Source organism: Palaemon carinicauda, chromosome 32, assembly GCF_036898095.1.
Source record: "Palaemon carinicauda isolate YSFRI2023 chromosome 32, ASM3689809v2, whole genome shotgun sequence".
NCBI lineage: Eukaryota > Metazoa > Arthropoda > Malacostraca > Decapoda > Palaemonidae > Palaemon > Palaemon carinicauda.
The window spans coordinates 16,870,043-16,893,185 of record NC_090756.1 but is presented as its reverse complement, the minus strand read 5'-3'; the positions used below and the strand labels follow the sequence as shown (position 1 = coordinate 16,893,185).

General features: G+C 46.2%; 1 protein-coding gene across 2 annotated transcripts in view; it reads right to left on the bottom strand.

Annotated features, from left to right (window-relative positions):
• The window catches only part of Pcif1 (Phosphorylated CTD-interacting factor 1), a 96,644-nt gene extending 74,233 nt beyond the window's left edge, over positions 1-22,411 (bottom strand). The window contains exons 1-3 of one of the 2 annotated variants that reach the window (XM_068356101.1): positions 22,259-22,411; positions 9,332-9,610; positions 8,246-8,497 (exon numbers count right to left, since the gene is read on the bottom strand). In XM_068356101.1, the coding sequence (XP_068212202.1) occupies positions 8,246-8,497; positions 9,332-9,595 (516 nt within the window). In that variant the 5' untranslated portion in view covers positions 9,596-9,610; positions 22,259-22,411. The remainder of the gene's footprint in view (positions 1-8,245; positions 8,498-9,331; positions 9,611-22,258) is intronic. The other variant, XM_068356102.1, reaches the window with a different exon arrangement.
• Positions 22,412-23,143: the final 732 nt, after the last annotated feature.

The following is a 23,143-nucleotide window of genomic DNA, read 5'->3' as shown; positions in this document are numbered from 1 at the left end:
CGAGAATAGATCCAGCGGGCAGGAAAAAGTTATTCCTTTAAGCCTGAAGGTCAGGGAAAGGCTGAGCGACAGGCTTCATTGCCAAGAGCGGAAAGGAGTTTCCTCCCGCCGAAAGGCAATAAGACCGTTATTGCTGGAGAAGAGGCCTCACGGGAAGAGGTATATCTCCCACGGCACCAACCACCTTAGACTCTTCACTTTGCCTGGGAGACCCCTGTGGATGACTATCGCAGATGACGCGACCTCCGTACCGCGACTGTAGCGGGTTGTCTCTTCTAGAGGAGGAAGCGTAGTGTCTCCAGGCATGAAGCCGAAGCGACGCCCCGGTTCGGGAGAGATGTCGCAGTGTGGTTGCTTGAGTAGCCTGCGCCGTGGGAGAAGCTCTCCCGGGAGTTCCGTCAGGGGAAGCAGAGGGTCCAGAAACCGTTCTGCGCATAGTCCCAGTGGAGCTCTCCCATTGAAAGGTTGACAGACAACCTGGTTTTGTTGAGACCCATTGTCCGCAGACAAAAAGGAGGGAAGACGCAGGCGTTGAAGTTGTCCCACCATCACCGGAATGCATCTTGCCAGAGTCTCGGGGTCTGAGACTGGGGGGAAAACTAGCGGAAGCTTGAGGTTCCAAGCTGTCGCGATCAGGTCCCCCAGATCAGCACTTGCTGGTTACCCAAGGTCAAAGACCCCTAGGTACACTCTCTCTATGAGGCTCTGCTTGGATAGTCTGAGAGAAACATTCCCCTGCCTGGAATGAGAGAGCCGATGGTGGAATTGAGAGAATCTCAATCATCCCGGTATCTCTACTGCAAGATGTGAAGGTGTGAAAATGCGTCCCCTGCTGGTTAGCATGAAGTCGACACGCAACGGGGCGACTTGGCAGGAGCGGTAGGACTGAAGAGGGGCCAGACTAAGGCCCTTAAGCCTGCCTGAATGATGGAGAGGTATCCTTCAGGTCTTGACCATAGGCCTGGACCGGAACATGCCCCCCCCCCTTTCCTTTGACGAGTCCGAGAACCGCATCAAGAATGTGGGGAAAGGACGAGAATATCTACTACCATCAAGAGGCTCCATAGGTCAACACCCATTGCAGGTTTAATAGTTCCGCTGGTCCCATAGGGCCAGGGAGTCCGGTTAAACATTGCCTGAAGCCACCGGAACTTGGATCGCCCCACATGGAACTTATCCTGAGGCGACCGTTCGGACTATAAACGGGTCAATGAGGAAAGAAGAACTAGGAAACGTTCCAAGGTAGGGCTGAAAACTCTGCTTGACTGAGAACAGGTACTGCGACTCTCCTCAGTCTTGCCACAGTCAACCGAAAGGAAGGCTCGGAGGATGTGGTAACAGAATCTGGCGTCCCCAGGTGGTCACCCATCCAAGTGCCGACGTTGCTTAACCTCGCTGGACGGACGAGAAGCGGGGTTTCCAACGTGGTAAGGCGGTTGACTCAATATCATGGCCAGATACTCCAGATGTTGAGGCAGAGGAAGAGAAGGCTCCAAGCAAAATACCATGAGCCCACACTCATGGTCAGCATTCGGAAGCTTTTCCCGGCGCTGAAGAAGGTCGAAACCCGAGCCTACCGGAGTTGACCAGCCCTCCAAACAGCAGAGGAGGCGGAAGTCTGCACCTGAGCGGCCAAGAGGAAGGCAGGGAGAGTTCTCTGGGGAAACAAACCTGCTATGCCACGGCGGGATAGCCACACTGCATCATAAGCAGGAATACTTGCAGTTTAGGCTGAATTCGACGAGCACCCTGGAAGATGGATGGAATGGAAACTGAAAGTACCCGTCCTTCCGATCCAGGGTTAAAGGAGTCCTGTCGCCTCGTTACCAGTCTGATCGATTCTGCTGGTCTACGCTGGCCGAAGTTTGTTCGACAAACTTGATCAGGGCTGAGAGGTCGACTATGGACATCCCCTCTCAGATCCTTCCTTACAAGAAAGGATCGACTGAGGGGGCCGGGGGTAAAGCCGTCGATGATCCTAAGGAAGACCTTCGCCTAAGGTATGGATCATTCTGCCCAACCGGGCAACTCTGCTGATGCTATGGCATAGAGGTTCAGAGACACTGAATTCGCTGACAGAGACGGCAGGCGCGATATCCTTGGCTACTCACAGAGATTGTGCGGGAATGGGCATCGGGAAGCTGTCATTCGGATGAGTAACCTTAAGCATCCTCCCAGCGAAAAAACCTGCAATCCTAGAGTTCGTGAACTCCTTTTAGGACTATGCCCCCCCGGGGGAGTCTCCCGTGCCATCTGTTCCTGACAGGAGGAAACTGCAATTGGACACCTTGTCCCAGTTGTCGTAGCCGATAACTTAGGCCGACGTGGTTGAAAGAAAAGGGAGCTGGAGCCCTGCAGAGTCTGGAAGAAAGCGCCTTGGAGGAGTGAAACCGGAAGTCGATTTACTCCGCACAGCAGATGTTTAAGTCTCTGTCCTTGGGCAAAGACAAAACTCTTCTCAAGGATGGAAGGGTGTCTGAGGTCGTTGACCTCCACAGATGAGACACCCGAAGGAAGCCTTCAGTCAGTGCGTCCAGATGGTAAAACATCGAGCTTGTCCGCAAGTAGATACTTAACGACGAAAGGCCAAGGTGCCTGAGCTCGAGAGGAGGAAAGTACCCTTGATCTTCCTGTAGCTTCCTTGAACCAAACCTCGGGCCGTAACCGAGGAGGGAAAGGACCTGGTAAGCTCCCAGAGGAAGAGGTAAGCAGTCACCCCTTGTCCGATGGAGAAATCTTCAACGGAAAGCCCCCCCGCCAAAAATCCTTCCAGGGCGGGAGAAGGGGAGAGTACTCGTGCAGGAGAGGGGACCCTCGAGACCGACCTCTTGGGAACCAACTTCGCCCTGGGGGAAGTCACCACGAAGTCCACTCCTCTCTTTCTCTTCAGCGTAGGAGAGACAGCCGCTGGTTTGTTACCCTGGCCGGTGAGTGCTGGTTTCATAACCCTCATTAACGCCCGTGCCAGCGGATCAAACCATGTCTGCTGCTCCAAGGACACAGAGTCCGAAATCCTCGCTAAGGTGAAAGGGATCGGGCGATCCTTTGGAGAGGACACGACGGTTCCTGCCTGAAAAGAAGGTGGGAAGAATGCTGTACTGACCTGTCTTCATCCTGCACTACCAACCTGTGCTTGGATGGAGGTGATCCCGAGTGCCGCCTAGGAGCACGCGTCCCTGCTGCTACCACCGGCTGTGGAATTCGCCGCGAACTATGGTCGCGCGAGGGCGAACGGTCGCGCAAAGGCGAATGGTCGCGCGGGCGCACAGGCGAGTGGTCGCGCGGGCGCGCAGGCGAGCGGTCGCGCGGGCGCGCCGGCGAGCGATCGCGCGGGCGCGCGGGCGCGCCGGCGAGCGATCGCGCGGGCGCGCCGGCGAGCGATCGCGTGGGCGCGCCGGCGAGCGATCGCGCGGGCGTGCCGGCGAGCGATCGCGCGGGCGCGCAGGCGAGCGATCGCGCGGGCGCGCAGGCGAGCGATCGCGCGGGCGCGCAGGGGAATGGGCGTGACGGCGAGGGATCGTGCTGCCGCGTAGGTGAAGAAGATCGCTGGCGGTAAGCGATGGCGAGCAGCATGTGTAGGTGAATGATCGCGTGATAGGGTGCGATGGTGATCAGCATCCGCAAGAGGGCGAGCGTTCAGGGTTGTGCGATGAGGAGCAGCATGCGTAAGCGGGCAATCGTTCAGGGTTGTGCGATGGCGAGCAGCATGCGCAGGTGAATGATCGCGTGAAAGGGTGCGATGGTGATCAGCATCTGCAGGAGGGCGATCGTTCAGGGTGGTGCGATGAGGAGCAGCATGCGTAAGCGGCCAATCGTTCAGGGTTGTGCGATGGCGAGCAGCATGCGCAGGTGAATGATCGCGTGAAAGGGTGCGATGGTGATCAGCATCTGCAGGAGGGCGATCGTTCAGGGTTGTGCGATGAGGAGCAGCATGCGTAAGCGGGCAATCGTTCAGGGTTGTGCGATGGCGAGCAGCATGCGCAGGTGAATGATCGCGTGAAAGGGTGCGATGGTGATCAGCATCTGCAGGAGGGCGATCGTTCAGGGTGGTGCGATGAGGAGCAGCATGCGTAAGCGGGCAATCGTTCAGGGTTGTGCGATGGCGAGCAGCATCTGCAGTTGAGGGTCGCGCGATGGCGGTCAGCATCTGCAGTTGAGGGTCGCGCGATGGCGGTCAGCATCTGCAGTTGAGGGTCGCGCGATGGCGGTCAGCATCTGCAGTTGAGGGTCGCGCGATGGCGGTCAGCAGCTGCAGTTGAGGGTCGCGCGATGGCGGTCAGCATCTGCAGTTGAGGGTCGCGCGATGGCGGTCAGCATCTGCAGTTGAGGGTCGCGCGATGGCGGTCAGCATCTGCAGTTGAGGGTCGCGCGATGGCGGTCAGCATCTGCAGTTGAGGGTCGCGCGATGGCGATCAGCATCCGCAGTTGAGCTAGTAGCTGGCGAACCATGTTCCTTCAGAAGTGTTGGAGAACGTTGGTGTGCCAGCTGTAACACACGTGGGCGATCTGGAGATCGCTGGCGAGCTGATGATCGCTGGCGAGCTGATGATCGCTGACGAGCTGACGATCGCTGGCGAGCTGATGATCGCTGACGAGCTGATGATCGCTGACGAGCTGATGATCGCTGACGAGCAGAAGGCTACGCGTGGAAGCCTGCGCAAAGAAGAAGAGTCCTTGACCCCGACCTGAACCGAAGTTCTAGATCGCGAGGGCGAACGTGGGCGCACAGGGCACGTAACAGGAACCACAGGGAAGATCATCTTGAAAGCGCTGACGAACAGGAGAGCGCTGACGAACAGAAGGGCGCGCAGGGAAACCCTGACACGCAAGGGAAGAACCCCCGTGGGGGCAACCCTTTGCCCCGAAGGGATCGTTGTCCGCCGGGAGACTGATGTCCGTCGGAAGACCGCTGTCCGTCGGGAAGACCGTTGTCCGTCGGGAAGACCGTTGCCCGTCGGAAGACGAGATTAGACTGCTGTCCATCTGCACCAAGACGGAAGATCGAGAAAAAGAAGTTGTAGGCTGCAAACGGAGATTCAAAAAGGCGCCTCAAGCACCCTTATAGGGAGATGAGAGGCCCTTACGACGAGGCGGACGGAGGGCCTTACGGCGAGGGAGGCCAACAGCAACAGAAGAAACCTCCGAAGAGGAGTCTCTATGAGTGTACTCTCTCGCGAACGAAAGAGAAACACTTCGTGGAAGAGACTGGTCAGCCAGTGACCTAAGAGGGGCAATCCTCCGAAGAGGAGCTCCTGCAGTTGCCCAGCCCCTTGAGCGAAACTGCAGGTGCGACCGCTCAGCACCAAGAGCATAGTCGCACGAAAAAAAGGCAAGAGAAGAACCCCCCAAAAGAGGAAAAGCTCAAGCCTGGACAGGAAAAAACTTCCCTCGGAAGGAAAGTTATCCGCCCAAGGAGGCAAGCCTCCTGACTGTTCTAAAATGAACTGGAGAGCTGTCCGTCGACACGGGAGTACTACCAGTAGAAGGAGACACGCCCCTGACGACAATACAAGGGGGGAGGCAGCAACAGCCGAATCCCCAGGACTCAACCAGACAGCTCACACCGTTGCTATATTACAGAAACGAACTAGATCGGTAACTGTAAAAAAAATAAAACAAATAATATTAGTACACATTCATTCCCCCGGGAAGGCTCCGAAGAGGAATCCCGAGGAAAAGGAACAAGAATTACACAACAGGCACGTGCCCTCACAACCACTTACACTCGCGGAAGGAGAGCTGTAACCAAAACAGAATTATAACAATTATAATTATGTAACTATGTAATTATGTAATTTAAAAATGAATGAACACTAAAGAAAAAACGAAAACCCCGAAAGGAATCGTTCTACAAGCTGAAAAATTAACAACTACAATTAGATTCATAAACTAATTGAGACAAAATGTACGGCGTAGCAACCCCACCCACACGGGAAGGAAGCTACAAGGGCGTAGTAAAACATAGTAAAAGGGTGAACGACCTCAAGAGAGAGAGAGAGAGAAAGACCGAAGTCAAACTCGATCGCAACCCATAAAATTAGGCCGTGGTGGCCTAACTGCCGAGGCCTCCACGTAGATATCGTACACTACACACACACATCTGAAAAGGAAACTTACTTATTTCTATACTCAAATATATATACAAACATGAAAACATGTTTACATATATATTGAGTAAAAGAAAAGTAAGCGATTAAGTAAAAACAAAACAGACAATGGCTGCCAAGCGAGGACCAAGACAGACACGTCTGTCACAGTCCGAGCCAAAAGTGAAAGTGAGTATTCACCTGTGTGTGAGGGGGAGGAGGGGTAGCTAGCTACCACTCCCCTACCCCCCCGCTAACTAGCGCGGGGGTAATACACCCTCGTTAAATTCTAATGGCTCGCCATTTCAGCTACGCTAAAAGTAATACCCTTTGTAAATAGCGTGGTTTGTATTTCGGTTACGGAACAAATTAGTTTTATTATTACTAAGCTACAATCACAGTTGGATAATAGGATGCTACGAGCCCAAGGGTTCCAAAAGGGAAAAATAGCCCAGTGAGGAAATGAAAAAACTATATGGGAAATAATGAATAAAGAATATAAAATATCTTCAGATTGGTAACGTTTAAATAGATTTGTTATGAAGAGAGACTTATGTCAGCCTGTTCAACATAATAACATTCGCTGCAAGTTTGAACTTCTGAAGTTCCGCCAATGAACTATAACAAGGACAACTTAGTAATTTAGCAATTTGAAGATATTCAAGACAATCACTGAGCATTTCAACAGTTGTGGGATCTATCACAAGGATTCGTTAGTGCGCGAGACACTAAAATTGGCAAAAAAATAAAGTTAAAGTTGGGCAATCAAATGGCAAGAGACAGGAGCAGATGAAAGGTAGAAGAATAATGATACTGGCTGTCAAAAGTATGTAGCAAAAGAACCTTCAATATTGATTACAGTAAGGCTTATTGTATTATTTACCCTCGACATGTATTATTAAATGAAGCCTTAATTGTGTAAAAATCGCTAATCCAATTACAGTACATGAAACTGTACAGTAAACCCTGATTCCATATTAAGAACTATTCATTTTGTACAACACTTTCCCAACCAAAACTAGCAATAAGACAAGAGCATCTACATTACCAGCAAACTGAACATCTAATATGAGCTTAAATGCAAAAGTATTTCATAGACCACTGATAAGAATGCTAGAAATGCCCTATCTTTTTCATTACTTCACATGGAACCTGATCATGAAGTCTTCATCCCAAGTAAGAATTACAAGAATTATGCAAAAAAAAAAAAAAAGTATGAAATGGTGAACACAAGAAAGTATCTATAATGGTAGTAGTCGACTTACGACCTACGCAACTCATGACTGTTCAACTTTACGACCATTTTTTTCACCGTGATGACATTACGTCTGTCAGAAATAGTACATAAATAGGACAACTATTTCCTTTGAAATAATCAATTTTCTTGTACAAAAATTTATTACAGTACTTTATCTTGCTAAGTTAGTATTTTCTTTAACTGATAATATACAGTATCCATTTTAAATGAAAATTATATTAAGGAAAGTTTTAATATCTGTCAAGTTCATACTGTATCATATGTCTGGTAACGTGGAAAACGAGCGGGAAAATCAAGTGATTTCCTTTCAATATGCTATCGATTAATGTTAGAACAGTATTCACAAAATCAAAATATAGAGTAACAATGGAATGTTTTTCATGGGTCTTTATTGGTTGTTATGAATACTACACAATGTAAATTTGACTCTACAACTAGGACAGAATAATTTTACGCGTTTCATTTTCTTTGTTTCATCTCTGATAGTAGATCGATATTTATCTAATGGAAGCACACTAATAGAATAAATATTTTCTATCACATCATAAACCTAAAATACTTTTGCTGGGCAAGTTAGAATTTTTTCTTGCAAGAAAAACAGAATAACATCTCCATAGTAAAGAACTAAAAGGTTCATATTTGGTGCCAGAACAAGTAATATTTTGACATGTAAGTGAATTTAATTGTTCAGAAAATCTGTTAATTGAGTAATCAATAATCAGTAACAAACACTATTTTCACTAATGAGGCAACAATCAGCACCTGTTTGTTAGCGATCAAAATATTTCTAAATAATCAAAGTACATACATAAGTAGAAAAAATGACAGCATTTATAACAATAAAAAGTATCAGCAATAATTTCAAAAGACACCAACAAGTGAAGAGAAATCCGATACTCACCCCAGGAGGATGAGCCCCATGTGCAACCTGGCCTGGGGGCATATCCCAAAGGCTTTCCCCCGTGATGCGGTTCCAAAAGTAGATTCGCTGTTCTCTCTTGCTCCAGAATTTCCGCCAGCCTGCGGCAAGCATGTCCTGGGGCAAATCTGTCTCATGAACCTGTGCACCCACTTGTGGTGGGGGTCCAGCAGCTGGTGTCTGTGGAGAGGTCGTGGGTCCGGTGGTAGAACTACCAGCCTGCAAAATCATTTCCTGTTTATGATGGAAAATGACATTTACATTGCTATAATTATGTATATTGTATAGCACTTTCAAAGAAAATCATTAACTACTTACCCACTTTGAAAATTACTTTGAAACAAAATTTAATTCATCAATTTCATCAATTCTACTTTATGAATCTAATCAACCGACTCTTTTGAACTACTTAACTGCCATGACAGAACTACCTTCATAAGGGGGCTAGGGAGGACCAGTGAGTGTCAAGCACAGTACACTTCTACCAGACATGAAGAGTCAAGTACAGTACACTTCTAGCAGACATGAAGTGTCAAGACAGTACACTTCTAGCAGACATGAAGTGTCAAGACAGTACACTTCTAGCAGACATGAAGTGTCAAGCGCAGTACACTTCTACCAGACATGAAGTGTCAAGTACAGTACACTTCTACCAGACATGAAGTGTCAAGTACAGTACACTTCTACCAGACATGAAGTGTCAAGCACAGTATTATCATTATTATTAATTGCTAAGCTACAACCCTAATTGGAAAAGCACGATGCTATAAGCCCAGGGGCCCCAACTTCTAGCAGCCATGAAGTGTCAAGTACAGTATAATACACTTTTAGCGGCCATGAAGTGTATTCTGCTGTACTCGTAGTTCTTGAGTTATTGTATAGGAATAGAAGGCATAGTCAGACAAACAGACAACTAATCCTTCAATTTTTTAGTTTGCTAACCAAGCTACACTTGTATAATGAATAGTATAATAAATGTTTAGTAAGACCCCCTCAAGTAATCTGGTATAATCTAATTTGACAGCAGTCTATCCTACTTGGTGAAAACAATCAAGACAAATACTGTACCTGTGGGGGAATGTTAACTCTCATGCCATGGTGTGGAAGCTGACTAGCAGTGTGGGGCTGATGATACGGTGCTAAAGTTGTGTGATGCGAGCTACTATCCGAAGCGAATGTCATCTGGGACACGGGAGCAGTGACGGGCATGGTTGGGGGCACAGCGGGACCCCCCGCTGCGGATGCAACGGCTGTAGGTGTGGTTGCAACGCTGGTGTGTGCAGGGGCAGCAGAAGTGGAGGCTGCAATGAAGCTCTCCCATGACGATGCCATGACTCATTGGCCAGTCTGAAATTAATTATAAATGAAATATCATACCGACTGCTTTATTTTTTTACGTTGGAGAAAAAATAACATATGTTCCTTATTGAGTTTAAGGTTAATAATATTTTAAGCACAAAAATCAGAATCAAATGACCTCATGACATCTCACACCTGTAAAACCTATAAAAAAAAGATCAAGTTGAATAACCTTATTATGAAGGTCAGAAAATATGCAAAAACTGTACCATATTTCTCCAAATATCTTTCTTTCCTCTTAGAAGAAAAATGACAAACTTATAACAGAGTTTGTATTTTTCCTAACATACAAACCCGAATTCTTTACTAAAGGAGATATTCTAGTGCGAGCTGGAAAATACAGCAGAAAACCTTAACAAGGTCGTTAACGACCTGTCCGGTAGTTATCCACCTGTTATTGGTGGGGGACTGCCGGTCGGTAGCTACTGAATACCTTCAATCAGATTCTAGCTAGGACTATTTTTAGGAGGCGGTGACGGAGGAAAGATTTGTGTAAAGAATTCGGGTTTAGGAAAAATACAAACTCTGTTATAAGTTTGTCATTTGTTCCTACACTAGATACAAACCCTCATTCTTTACTATAGGAGACTTAGTCTTGAGGTCAGGGTGGTCGAGGAGTTCCCTATTCCTAAGGAAGATAGTCCTCAGACTAGACTCTTTTGACGAAAAAATCTCCCGTTAAACTTTTCTTTGTAGATCCCCATAATCTTAGCATGACTGAAAGTTTGTAATTACATGGAAACAAATGTTTCAGGATGAAGAGGGTCGGGAACATTCGACTCGTACCCTTTCATACTTAGGATTCTCTTGACCTTGAAAAGGGGAACCCTCGTGACTACAAGTATAACTTATACCCTGTGAGAGGAGTCTGATGAGTTTCATATCTTATTTCCATTGATGAGTCCAGCTGAAACTGGTTACAGACTAGGATACCCAGATGGGAGGAAGAAGGAAGCACAGAAGATAGATGGATGACCTTCTAAAAACCTAGTGTAACACAGAATCCTCGACCAATGGCTACTGTCCCCTGAAAGGGCGTAAGGTAGCTGCAGCACCTGTTGACCTGCCACAATAGGCCCTATAGAAAAGGTGTTTAGAAACCTATGTGTCACATCGGTTAAATAGTGAGGGGTGAATGTAGATTGGCATTTCCAGACTCCAGCTCTTAAGACTTGGGAGACTGAGAAATTTTTCTTAAACACCAGTGAGGCAGCCACGGCCCTAACTTGATGGGCTTTGGGTTGAGCTGCCTCTGGGTCTCCATGAATGGCTCTCGCAATAACCTTCTTGAGCCAGAAAGAGATGGTGTTGCGAGAGATTCTCTTCTTTACCTTGTTGGTACTGAGGAAGAGATGACCGAGGCGTGGTCTGAAAGGTCTGGTACGCTTCAGGTATTTCCTTAGCGCTATGACTGGGCACAGTAGCAATTGGTCAGTATCCTGTGTTACCTTACTGAGGGTGGAAAATTGAAATTCTCTAAACCTCTCATCGGCCGATGAAGGATTCCGAGTTTTGGCCACTAAGCCTGGCACAAAGTTGAGCGAGACTTTCCCCCCCATCCTCTAGAATGGGTGACTTCGTAGGATAGACCATGTGGTTCACCGACCCTTTTTGCCGAGGCCAGAGCTACTAGGAAGACGGTCTTAAGGGTTAAGAAGTAGTCAAAGGTCCTATTAAAGGGCTCATAGGGTGGACCCTTCAAGGAACGTAAGACCAGGGACATGTCCCAATGTGGTGCTCTAATCTCAATTGGGGAGCAAAATCTCTCAAAACCTTGAATCAACAAGGTAACATCTTCTGAGGTGGAAAGGTCAACCCCTCTCAGTCTACAGATGGGGCTTAAGGCTGAACGATAGCCTTTAATTGTCGAGACTGAGAGGAGTTTTTCCTCCCTGAGGTACACATGGAAGTCTGCCACTAATGGAAGAGAGGGATCAAGTGGAGACACGCTTCGCCCTCTACACCAAGCTGCAAACACTCTACATCTTGCTTGGTAGAGGTTTGTGGAAGATTGGCGCAGGTGCCTGGACATGTGCTCAGCCACCTTCCCTGAAAAGCCTCTGCTTTTGAGGAGTGACTGGACAGCCTCCAGGTGTGAAGCTTCAGGAAGGGGATTCTCCCTTGGGGGACACCACTGTGTGGCTGCATCAGCAGAAGGGGTTCTGGAGGCAGAAACCTTGGAACTTGAACCAGCAGGGAAAGGTGGTCTGCATACCGTTCTCTGCTTGGCCATGCCGGAGCTATTAGGGTTAGCTTGCAGTTCCAGGTGGTCCTGAGTTTGTTGATCACCCTTCTGAGCAGGCAAAAGGGTGGAAAGGCATATGCGTCCAGGTTGTCCCAAGAATGTTGAAGGGCGTCCTGGATCGCTGCCTGATGGTCTGGAACTGGGGACCCGTAGCGGGGAAGTTTCTCATTCAGAGAAGTGGCGAACAGGTCTATTGTGGGGAAACCCCACAAAGCTATTACTGTCTTTGCTACTCGAGGATCCAAAGACCATTCACCACTCAACACTTTGTGATGCCTGCTCAGTTGATCCGCCACAATGTTTCTCTGGCCCGGAAAAAACCTGGCTGTGAGAGAAATGTTGTGACCTTCCGCCCACTGGCAAATCTGGACCGCTAGCAGACAGAGGTCTCTTGCCAGAGTACCGCCTTGTTTGTTGATGTACGAGACGGGTGTGGAGCTGCGGTTATGGTTTTGGGTAGTGGAGTTGGCTGCTGTTGCATTGCGCGAAGGGAGGCAGCCTTTTGCATCGTAGTGTCCTGCGTCTCTTTCCTCCAAGTATCTAAGGCAGAGGAAACTGCCTGTTTAGAAAAGAGGAGAGGTTGCAGAAGGTCCGAGTTTCTCAAATCTGACTTCTCGGCCTTACCGATGCTCCTATGAAGTCTGGAAACTACTGATTCCCTCCTTTTGAGGATCCAATTGCCCCACATGGTTGCAGTTGTAGCAGTTAGGAAGTCCATTGTCTTAGCCGTAGCAGTTAGGAAGTCCATTGTCTTAGCCCCAGCAGCTAGGACTTCCTGCAGAGACTGCATGGAGTTTTAGTTTGATAGGTCTTCGTGACTCGCTAGGTAGCCGACTGTGCCTGACCTCGTGTCAAACCAGGATAATGCCTCCAGAAGGGAAATTGATGCTGCTTCCATTGCCGAGGCTTCTGTGGCAGTGAAGGAGACTGGGAGAGAAGAGTCTCTCTCTGAAGAGCAGCCAGGTGTGAGCCTCACTGTGAGGGGATCCAGGGTCAGAGGAGAAGGGTTAGCGTCTCTGACCTTGTAAAAGCGCTTTTGCCTCGAAAACGGGAATTGTACAAGTTTACGGAATCCTTGAGCCTTCAAGGAACCCATTTCCCCCGAGACCGCCTGCGAGACCTTCCTCAGATGGCCTGCAGTGTGAATAGACCAGGGAAATTTGATTCTGGTCTTAGGGTTTTGTGGAGGATGACATAGTCTGTCTAAAGCTGGAGCGTCGGTATGTTGAGGCGACAGATGTAGATCGCCGAGGCCTGAGATATTACACACAGTTCTTAGAGCCCTCAGATAGGACTCTAAGTCTTTTGATGGTTGCACTTCCTAGGAATCTTCCGGTCGCGCTAATTCCTCGCGAGGAGAGGCGATAGAAGTCTGAGTGTCTGGAGGTAACGGCAAAGTAGGATACTCCATTGCCGTTGTTCCAAGGGAAGGCTGAGCGCTGGCTAATGGCACTGCGAGTGCCTGACCTTAACTGGAAGTAGATGGTCTAGGCGTAGGTAACCGAATTATCGGTACTGTCTTGGTAAGAGGTTGCTTTGATCGGCGGTCTGGCTTTTACCCTCTGTTCTCAACCGAGGAGAAGAAGGGTTGAACCCCTGTGTCTTCTTCCGAGGTTCTCGTGAGGCTCGTATTCCGTAACTCGTTAGGGAGCACGGGAACCGGAGCTGTCCTGTCTGAAACACGAGGGCGAGGTGAATGACCCCGCGCAGATATGCCCGGAGACTTGCACGATTGGGAGGTTGACGGACAGGAGCGCTCTCTTTCTGTTGATACGTAGTGACGATGAGAAGTGCTCTTTCCCTTTCCTATAGCGATCTGAGCTCCTCAAATATGTGAAGGAGAGGGATCGAACTCAGAGTGCACTTTTCCCTTGTCCGCGTTCCGGGCGCGATTAGATGAAAAATTGTGGGAAGAGCTTCTCCAACGGGAGCTCTTATTACGCTTAGGAGAACTCTCTTGTGATGAAGAGCGAGAACGTATCGTAGCGCTCTTTTTCTTGAAGCGCCTAGATGATCCCTCGCAAGAGGAAGTCGATCGCGCGGCAGAACGATGACGCGAGGAAGCGCTCTTCTTATGATTGTGACGAGAGCGATTATAGTCTCTCGGCGAGACATTTCGTGAAGAGATAGAAGGCGAGGAAGAGCGAGAACGATGACGTCTCTTCCTATGTCGCCTGTCTCTCCGACAACAACGTCTGGGCGAAGGAGAGTGAGTTCTCCTTTTCCTCTTCTCTCTCTCCCTCCTAGCCTCCGAGGAGGGCGAGGATGATGATGATGATGATGATGAGGAGGAGGAGGAGAAGGAGGGGGAGGTACCGTGATGTTTGCGCTTGCGACGTTGTAGTTTCGTAGAAGCGCAAGCACCGCGAGAGCTGAAGTTACTATATCTGCTAAAACTTCTGCGGGCACCGACTGACTTGACGGGAGGTAGGCGAGGTCCGGAACTTCCAAGGGTTCGGGTTCCAAAACAGAAGGGACCTGAGGTAAAACTGTGCCCGCGAGGAACTGGTTCCACACTTCCTCCAAAGGAGAACCAGGAAATCCAAGGGCAGGCCATACTGCACGTACGTGATCTGGAATGGAAGCGGTATTAGAGTCATTCCCGGTGGTGGAAAAAATTGTCCCACTGGGAGGGGCAACGTGATCAGCCTGACCAAGGGGAATGGGGTTAAGTCAATGGTGCCGCTCTTCCTTGATTTCCCCCCAGAGGATGGAGGCAAGGAAGAGTCTGAAGGGAGAGATCGAGAGGCCGAAGAAGAGGCCTGAGAAGCCTTACCTTTCAACTGCGAACCTGGAGGTAACGAATCCTTTTTGGATTTCTTCTTTCTCTTCACGAACTTTTCCCACTGAGAAGGCAACCATTCTCTACATACTTGGCAGGGGGAGCCTTCAGAACACCTATGACCTCTGCACGAAGGGCATAGGGAATGAGGATCCACCTCCGGTGGTGACATGAATGTGCCACAAGATTTCGGGAGAACCCTGGGACACTTCCTCATAATAGAGGACATCACATCTAACAAAGAAAAAGAAAAAGAGTTAATCAAAAACACAATAAAGAAAGGCTAGTCTGCCAGTCAAACAAAAGCAGGAGCAGCGGTGTTACCACTGCAATGGCTAGAATTCGATTGATGGTATTCAGTAGCTACCGACCGGCAGTCCCCCACCACTAACAGGTGGATAACTACCGGCCCGGTCGTTAATGACCTTAAGGTTTTCTGCCGTATTTTCCAGCTCATGCTAGAATATCTCCTATAGTAAAGAATGAGGGTTTGTATCTAGTGTAGGAACAACTATTCTTTGAAAACTTCCATAAAAAAGCTAAGACTACAACAGAACAGATAAATGGGAAATTTTATTAAGAAAAAGAAAAAAAAAAAAAAACTAATTCTTGAACTCCAAGACACCTTTCCAATATAATGGCAACTAGAGAAATGAATAACTAGAGAAATGATACTAATGAGAATAAATCAAATTTGCAATAGAATAGTCTGATAAGCAAAATTTTTCTTGAGACCCGACATTGGCACTAATGGATATTACAAATGCCGTACACAAACTACACAAGCATTTTCAACCCCTTGGGGAAATAATTACACTGCCCACCATACTAGCAATATAAAAATACGATTAATTTTCTCATGCCCTTGAGTGCACACTGATCCCCATCAATGCTTTCATGGCAAAACTAACAAATTCTAAAATGAATTTGTATTTTTCCTAGCCATAGAAACCGGAGTCTTTTAAATAGAGAGATTACTTCTGCCCGAGCTGGAAGAATCTGTCATTTGAAACGGATAACAAGCAGTTATCAGACTGAAGAAGGTGTAGGGGTTTGCCCCAACGCCCCTCACAGAAAATGTGCTACTTCAACCCAGGACATAGAAGGGTGGTTTAAGCGGGATGTCATATCAAAGGACTCGGGTTCATATGGCTAGGAAAAATACAAATTACTTTTACAAACCATCATCTTTTAATTAGGGAGCCTCACTGCTCGGAGGGTTGTAAGTCCCCTTCAGAGTTGAACTGGGAGAGACTTTTAACTTCACTCAATGTGTGCAATGCTTGGTCTGAGGAGAACAAAGAGACTCCAGGACAAGTCTTTCTGCCATTCTGCTCGTACACACTGCTCCTGATGAATGTGTCTGCTAGGACATTCTTCTTGCCCAAAATGTACCTAACTGACAACCCTACAGCGTGAAATGTCCCCCAGATATGCATCTGCTTCGTCAACTCGCGAGACCGTACCTCCTTGCTTGTTCATTACAGGCTTATTAGGGACGTTTGCCTCTCGAGGACATTGATGTGTAGATGCCTGTCTCCCTCAGACCACAGTCCTGATATGACCAGGTCGTCCAGGTGAGCACACCACTCCTCATTTGATGCAGATCCGGAGGCAAGAAGTTAAGTGGGACACCCCTGGTGAAGTTGTTTTCGTCGAGCCACTAGGCATGAAGTCTTCCTCTCTGATGGAAGGCAGCACAAACCAAACTGTTTCCATCCTGAACTTTAATTGATGAACAAACTTGTTCAATGAAAAGAGTTCGACGACCATTCTCCAAGCCAACATCGCCTTCTTCACCAGAAATAGGGGACAGTAGAAGCCCGAAAAGCTGTCGTGAACGACTTGGAGCGTGTATTTGTCCAACATAGCATCCAATTCTGCCTGCGAGGCCAGGGCTTTCACAGATGTTGGGAGTTCCTACTGGAACCCAAACGGAACACGAGAAAGGGAAGGCCTGTGATCTGGAAAAGGAAGCAAATAACCGTCCTAAAGAATGGTACACCTGTCTCGTTTCCCTCTCCATACCCCTTTCAACCCTGACCAGTGATAAAAAATGCTGTGCACACAGAGGCTCTTTTACAAGAAGAGGTTGCAGATGTAGCAGAACAGGCGTCAGACCTTTCCTCGATCCCGAACCCGCAGTACCAGCAGAACCTGAGGGTGAAGACAACAGCCAGATGAATCAGGGAGTCCTGCAAAGTAGTCCTCCAAGAATCCACCATTGTATGTACACAACTCTCTGGAAGCAGAGACGTGTCTCCCTGCACCGACTAGTTCCGTAATGCCGTTACCTCCAGGTAAACTGATTTTGAGAAGCGAGAAACCACTAAATCCCATCTCTTAAAAACTCGATTAGCCTACAAGTTGGTTAAGAAGGTGATGGCCTTCCCTTGAGACAGCACAAGGCTCATGTACCATTGACTTTGCGAAGTTCGTCACTGTACCCAACCACTGGGAAGCCAGGACACAGCATGGAAAGTGGCCAAAGCTGAAGCCTTAATGGCCTCCAACTCAGGCCAGAAAATGCAGTGCCTTTCACCCTGAGTTTCTCAGCGCAAACTAATGTGTCAACCTGTGGAGGTGAAAATGTGGCATTCTCTGGCATGTAGAACCACTGGTGCCTAGAGAATGGGGAAAGCAAGACTTGTTTGACTTGCCTAAGCAAAGTAAATTCTCAGGTCCACAGATCTGATAATCCATATGGTCCAGAACTAGTCGTCGAGGGGCACCGAAACATGATCAATGACCAAAGTCTTCTCTCAAGGCAGAACCACCGAAGACACCTTCAGGACCTTACACTCATGAATGAGTGCCAGGACCTCCAAAATGGAACTCTCCGACTTAGAACAGGCTTTAGATTACGCCCAAAGTCATCCAGCTCCTGAGCATCTTCGTCTACCTCCACGGCTGAAGGCGAGCAACAAAAACTAATCTCTGCTCCCCTCCAAGACAAAAGCCCATTCAATCCCCAGGACAGAACCCTGCATGTAATTGGGAGCAGATGAATGCCATGGAAGATCTCCTAATACGAATCTCAGTGGCACTAGACGAGACATCATACCCTTGGCGCCAAGAGTCAAGACAGAGTCACCACAGTCCCTTACCCAGCCTCCCTTTTAAAGGTAAGTTCAGGAAAGAGGGAGGAGCCCCCAGCCACCATCCAAGTAGGAAGGGAGCTGGAGGTTGCAAAGCTCTTCCATCACCCATGAAACTAAGCTGGACCAAACTACCACGACCACCCGACCAACCATGGCTAACAGGGTGGCCGGGATCCAGGCCACAGAACACAAGGTCCTAGTATGAAAGGAGGTGTCTCATGGGAACCCTGTCCCTGCAACTACAGCTGGCCTTCCTGAACTTCTTCGACCCTTCCTCCTCTTCCTCTGGTGATAGGATGAGTTGTAATCGGTAAATGGCATGCATAGCAGTCAAAATCGGAGCGACCATCAACGACACTCCACAGGGAGAGAAACCACACAGGTTATTCCAGCAGGAGCCACAACACCGGGGCACACTATGATAGGGGAATGAGAAGGCAGATTCAAAAGACCCCGTGACCCGTCAACATGAGGGGGCACAACCAATGACATACAGGGAGGAAGCACAGACCCCACACCCCTTGGCACAAGTGTCAGGGCAATGGACACTAGGGAAGGAGTGGGGAGCACTGGCACTGGGTCAGGAATCAGGTCAAACAAGGGTCACACTCTTAGTTTTCAGATTTACAAGACTTGCCCTTACCTTTACCTTTCTTTGTCACTGTGTCCAACCCTATCACCTTGCCCGATGGGACGAAGACAACCAAACCAGACTTACCAGACCATGGGTTCCCGGACACCAGAGGCACCAACACCTCCACACCTGGTGCCACAGAAGGATTATAAACCTGCTCAGAGTGTAACCTTGGTTTCCACCTCCCTCAAAACAGTCAAGAAGGCACTATCTGAAAGACCTGAGGTCCAAGCCTCCCTAGGGTCAAATTCTTCATCAACAGCCTGCACTGGCACACAAAAAAGTTTCTTCAGTATTCGCAGGGGAGCGGTGAATACTCCGAGTTTGCAGCAAATCACGAAAAGACGCCAATGTTGATTCGTGCTCTCCTGACCCCTGCAGCGTACTCCCCAAGGACTGAAGCACAGAGGCTTCAACAGCAGATCTACCCACTGACAAGAGAATTTCTTCCCCTTTGGAGCATAAGCCTGCCACTGCACCGGAGGCTACAATCAACACTCGACACAAGAGGATTCCTCCGTACAGACATGCCCGACATATAGCACAGAGGGATTGCGGGTCTACCTCCAACTTTGACATGAAGCGGTTGCAGCGCCCATTCTTCCCCCAGCAAATATAAACTTCCTGTTTCCATTTCATAACCAACTACCACAAAAGTGTGCAAGAAAAATAGTACACAGCTTGAAAACCGCTACACGGACATGTGCGAACAGCACAACAGTTTAAGTGAAAGTGAATAGAGAACCGACTGTGAGGGGGGCAAGGCTTTGCAGCTCGCGCCGAAGTAATCTCCCTAATCTAAGGGCAAGGTTTTGTATGGAGTGTAGGAACAACTAACAATGTGATATAACAAAAAGAAAATGAATACGCTATGATGTGAAGCTATGTTTGAGATACAGCAAGATAAATTAATACGTGAAACATCAAATGTTTGGGTTACTAACAAAATATTCATTTCTTACTGGCCACAAATCTAAGCAATTATCACCCAATGCAACTTCTGCCATTAAATCACTTAAAACTCTTCGTACTACACATGAAATTCTCACAGACTATAGCTCTCCAAAATATGATCCTCTGTAGATCAATTGGTTAAAGAAAAACAGTTGAATTCTTTTTGTATGAGCCTCTTGAATTAAAACCTAACTTCATCCAAGAATCATGCCATAAACTAAAATTTAATCACACACAATAAAAAAATCAATACCAATGCAGACACATCATAACCAGCATTCCACTGAAGAAATGAAAATATATAAGAAGACCAATAAAGTTGAGGATTGTAAATCAAAGAAAAAAAAATTGATTGAAACAATAATATCTAAACAAAATACTTTACATCAAATGGTCATCATGTTAATAGCTCATAAAAGATGCAAAGCATGCAAGATTGGAATATTTTTCATTATGCAGTAGCACAAAATATACAATCATCTAAAAAGGGTTTGAAAACATCATATTCAGTAATCCCCTTGACACAACAGAGCTCACCTGTTGCTCTCTCTATGCATTGCTGAATTATAAATATATTAGCTACGAAAAACACGTCCGAACGTTCACGGTGATAACAAGGAATGATGGGAGAAGGATAGGTGGTGGTGGTGGTGGTGGTGGTGGTGGTGGTGGTGGTGGTGGTGGTGGTGGGGCAGTGGCTGTAGTGAACGACACCTCGTAACGGGGGATTTTATGGAGGGAGAAGTCTAATTGGAAAGGGACCTCTGGTAGTGGTTTCACTTGCCCCAGTTTTAATACAGACATCCTTTAGAGGTGAGCGAGCTGGGTATATTCCTGGCATTCCATGCAACTTTTTTCTCTGGTATATTTAGCAGTATTTATACCTTAGAAATGGTGCTTTAAGGAGCATTTCACGGAGCAACACAGGTTGAGCCCAGAAATAGATTTTTCCTTCGTCAAAATCCCTTTATTTGTAAATTTCTATCATGGACTCCTCTTTACATCGCAGGTTTCTGATAGCAAACATGTTTTATATTTTTCACATTTCAATTATTTTTCTAATTTAGTAATTTTTGGGCCTGCCTACAATCTCGCAAATTGTGCAATCACTTTTCACCCATAAAAAAAAAATTATTTCATCATCTATTCTAGCGTATGATGAGTTCACATTTTGGAGACCAAATTATAATACATTTTTGTAAATATGTAAATCAACATGAGTATCTTATCTACATTTTCAAAATTACAATAAGGTTTGGACATGAGTCGTGGTATTACAATGAAACAATTTCCAACAGATTTTGTAGATTTTACAACAAAGCCCTCAGAAGAATATTAGGAGTTAAATGGCAGGACAGGATTAGAAATGAAACTATAAGAGAGATTACTAGAGTGCCATATGCAGATAGGATCATGATGGGGGTAGATGGAAAAGGTTTGGGCATGCTCTTCACACTCCCCAATAGAGATTAGTTTGCTAAACATTCAACTGGGCTCCACAAGGCACTAGAATGAGGCGTGAAGTAGATGATGATGAATGGAGATGTGTTGATTTAAAAGCTCAAGATAGAAACGACTGGCGAAATCTAACCGAGGCCTTTGCGCCAATAGGCGTAGGAGATGATGATGATGATTATTACACACTTCTGAAACATTTAGGTATTTTGTGTATTTCATGTGCGAAAAATAACGAGGTGTAGCAGAATTTTGTGATCATTATTATTATTACAAGCTAGGTTCTAACCCGAGTTGGAAAAGCAAGATGCTATAAGCCAAAGGGCTCCAACAGGGAAAATACCTCAGCGAGGGAAGGAAACAAAGAAATAAACAAACTACAGGAATAAACAATCACAATAAAATATTTCCTAACCTTAAAATTCTAAATCATGATAACCTCATACTAGCTTAACCAGCTCTTTGTGAAATAAGCAAATAGGCATAGAGGGCTCTCTTCAACTGGCTCGCACTAAAGGCTCACCAGACAAAAAAAAATGGTTCGTGGATAAGCTTAGGAATATGAATATAGCATATAAATTAATTTCCCCCAATCAGTGATGAATAATTAGTATTATCTACTAACATACAAATAGACTTGAATAAATATACAGTTTAACATAAGATAGGTTTTGCCAACAAAGCCATAAAATGCTTTTGGAAAGGTTTAATATAGCCTTAGGCCATACGTGATAAGCTTATATAAAAAATCTAAAAAGTTTAAACAGTGTTTCGTCTTGCCGATGAAGCCATAATGGTCGGAAAATGCTCTGGGAAAAACTTAATATTAGACTACACAGAATAAGTTTAAAAAGCACCAAATAATTATTTGCCACTCTCTTATCCTGAAGATTTACAATAAAAATTCCTCTTAATAATCTTTAAAACAAATTTGCCAAACAATTTAAACATAAGACTTGTTTAAATAGGCCTAAGCTTATTCTAAACAAGACGTGGCTAGCCATCCTATTAATGAGCTTCTAGTCCTATCTAATCGAATGCAGACGTGATTAAACCTAATAAAATCCTATCAAAGGATTGCCACCTAGGCCTAACTAAATATTCGACTAGAAATAAAAATTCGACATCGAAGTAACACTAAGGCCTAAAGATCGTATCTCTCCCAGATGGCAAAAGCGAATGCAGCATCCAACTGGATATTTTTATGCATCATTTGAGGCCTAAGGCAAAAGCAAGCATAATCCCGCCAACTAAAGGATTTTAAAGCTAGGCCTAACACCTGTCAGTGGAGATAAAAGCAAAAATAGGCGTAACCGTCTTCGTTTAAGGCCAAACGTAAACAATGTCGCTCAAGATACAGGTTTTTATTATCGCTCCTGTAGAAGGAAATGTTCGTCCTACTTGTTCTATTTCTTCACGCCCCTAATCTACAGGTCCCACAGAATCTATAGACAGTGATACTTACTTGAATTGATCTAGTGTTCCGCCTGTAAGTCATGAATTTCATTAGAAATTTCGACACACATCCAATCAGAAAGACGCCATCAGATCCCTGGGCTTCTTCTAAGACGTTTCGTTGGCTTTAGCTTTGGCTTAACCGTTGCATTTTTAACTTTTACAAAAATAAGTAATATAATAATTCTTTCATTCTACTATTTTTTTTATTATTTTAATTTTATATTTTAAATTCTAAGCTAACATATATAGATTAACGTCCAAAAATTCATTTGAACACTTTAGAGAACTCGTGGCATATTTCAATTGATAAGAATCGGACAATAGAATGATGTCAAAGTCACGTGACCAAGAAGTTCGATCGAGCAACTCAGATGGCGCAGATTTTAAGTTCTGCGCAGGTCTGCGCGCAGCGGGAAATTTGAAGTAAAATTGAGTCTAAACTTTATTGTTGCGCTATTCCGCAATCTTTGTTTTACGATGATTTTACATATCAATTCTACAGACATAAAGAGTCTACTTAATTATTCTGATTTTTACTAAAGTATAAAGTTGACATTATTAGCCTATTAGGTAATTACTGTATGTAAGATGAAGGATGACAATTTTCAAAAAATTCAAACCTGCTTCTAATGTGTTAATTCAAATATTATATTTTAACATCACAAAACAACTACATCAAACTGTTAAATAGAACATTTAATTACAAATAATTACACGTGATATGGACTTATAAGTCCGGTGTGACCCTTATATCCAAAACTTCGATGTGTATCTGATAGTTACTTGGAAATGGTGGGTCTCAATTACGATGGTGAAGGTGTGAGTCTAGTTACCCTATCGGGAGTCACCATAATCCCCCAAAAAAGCTTTAGGTTCAAGTTCCCGTGTTGCT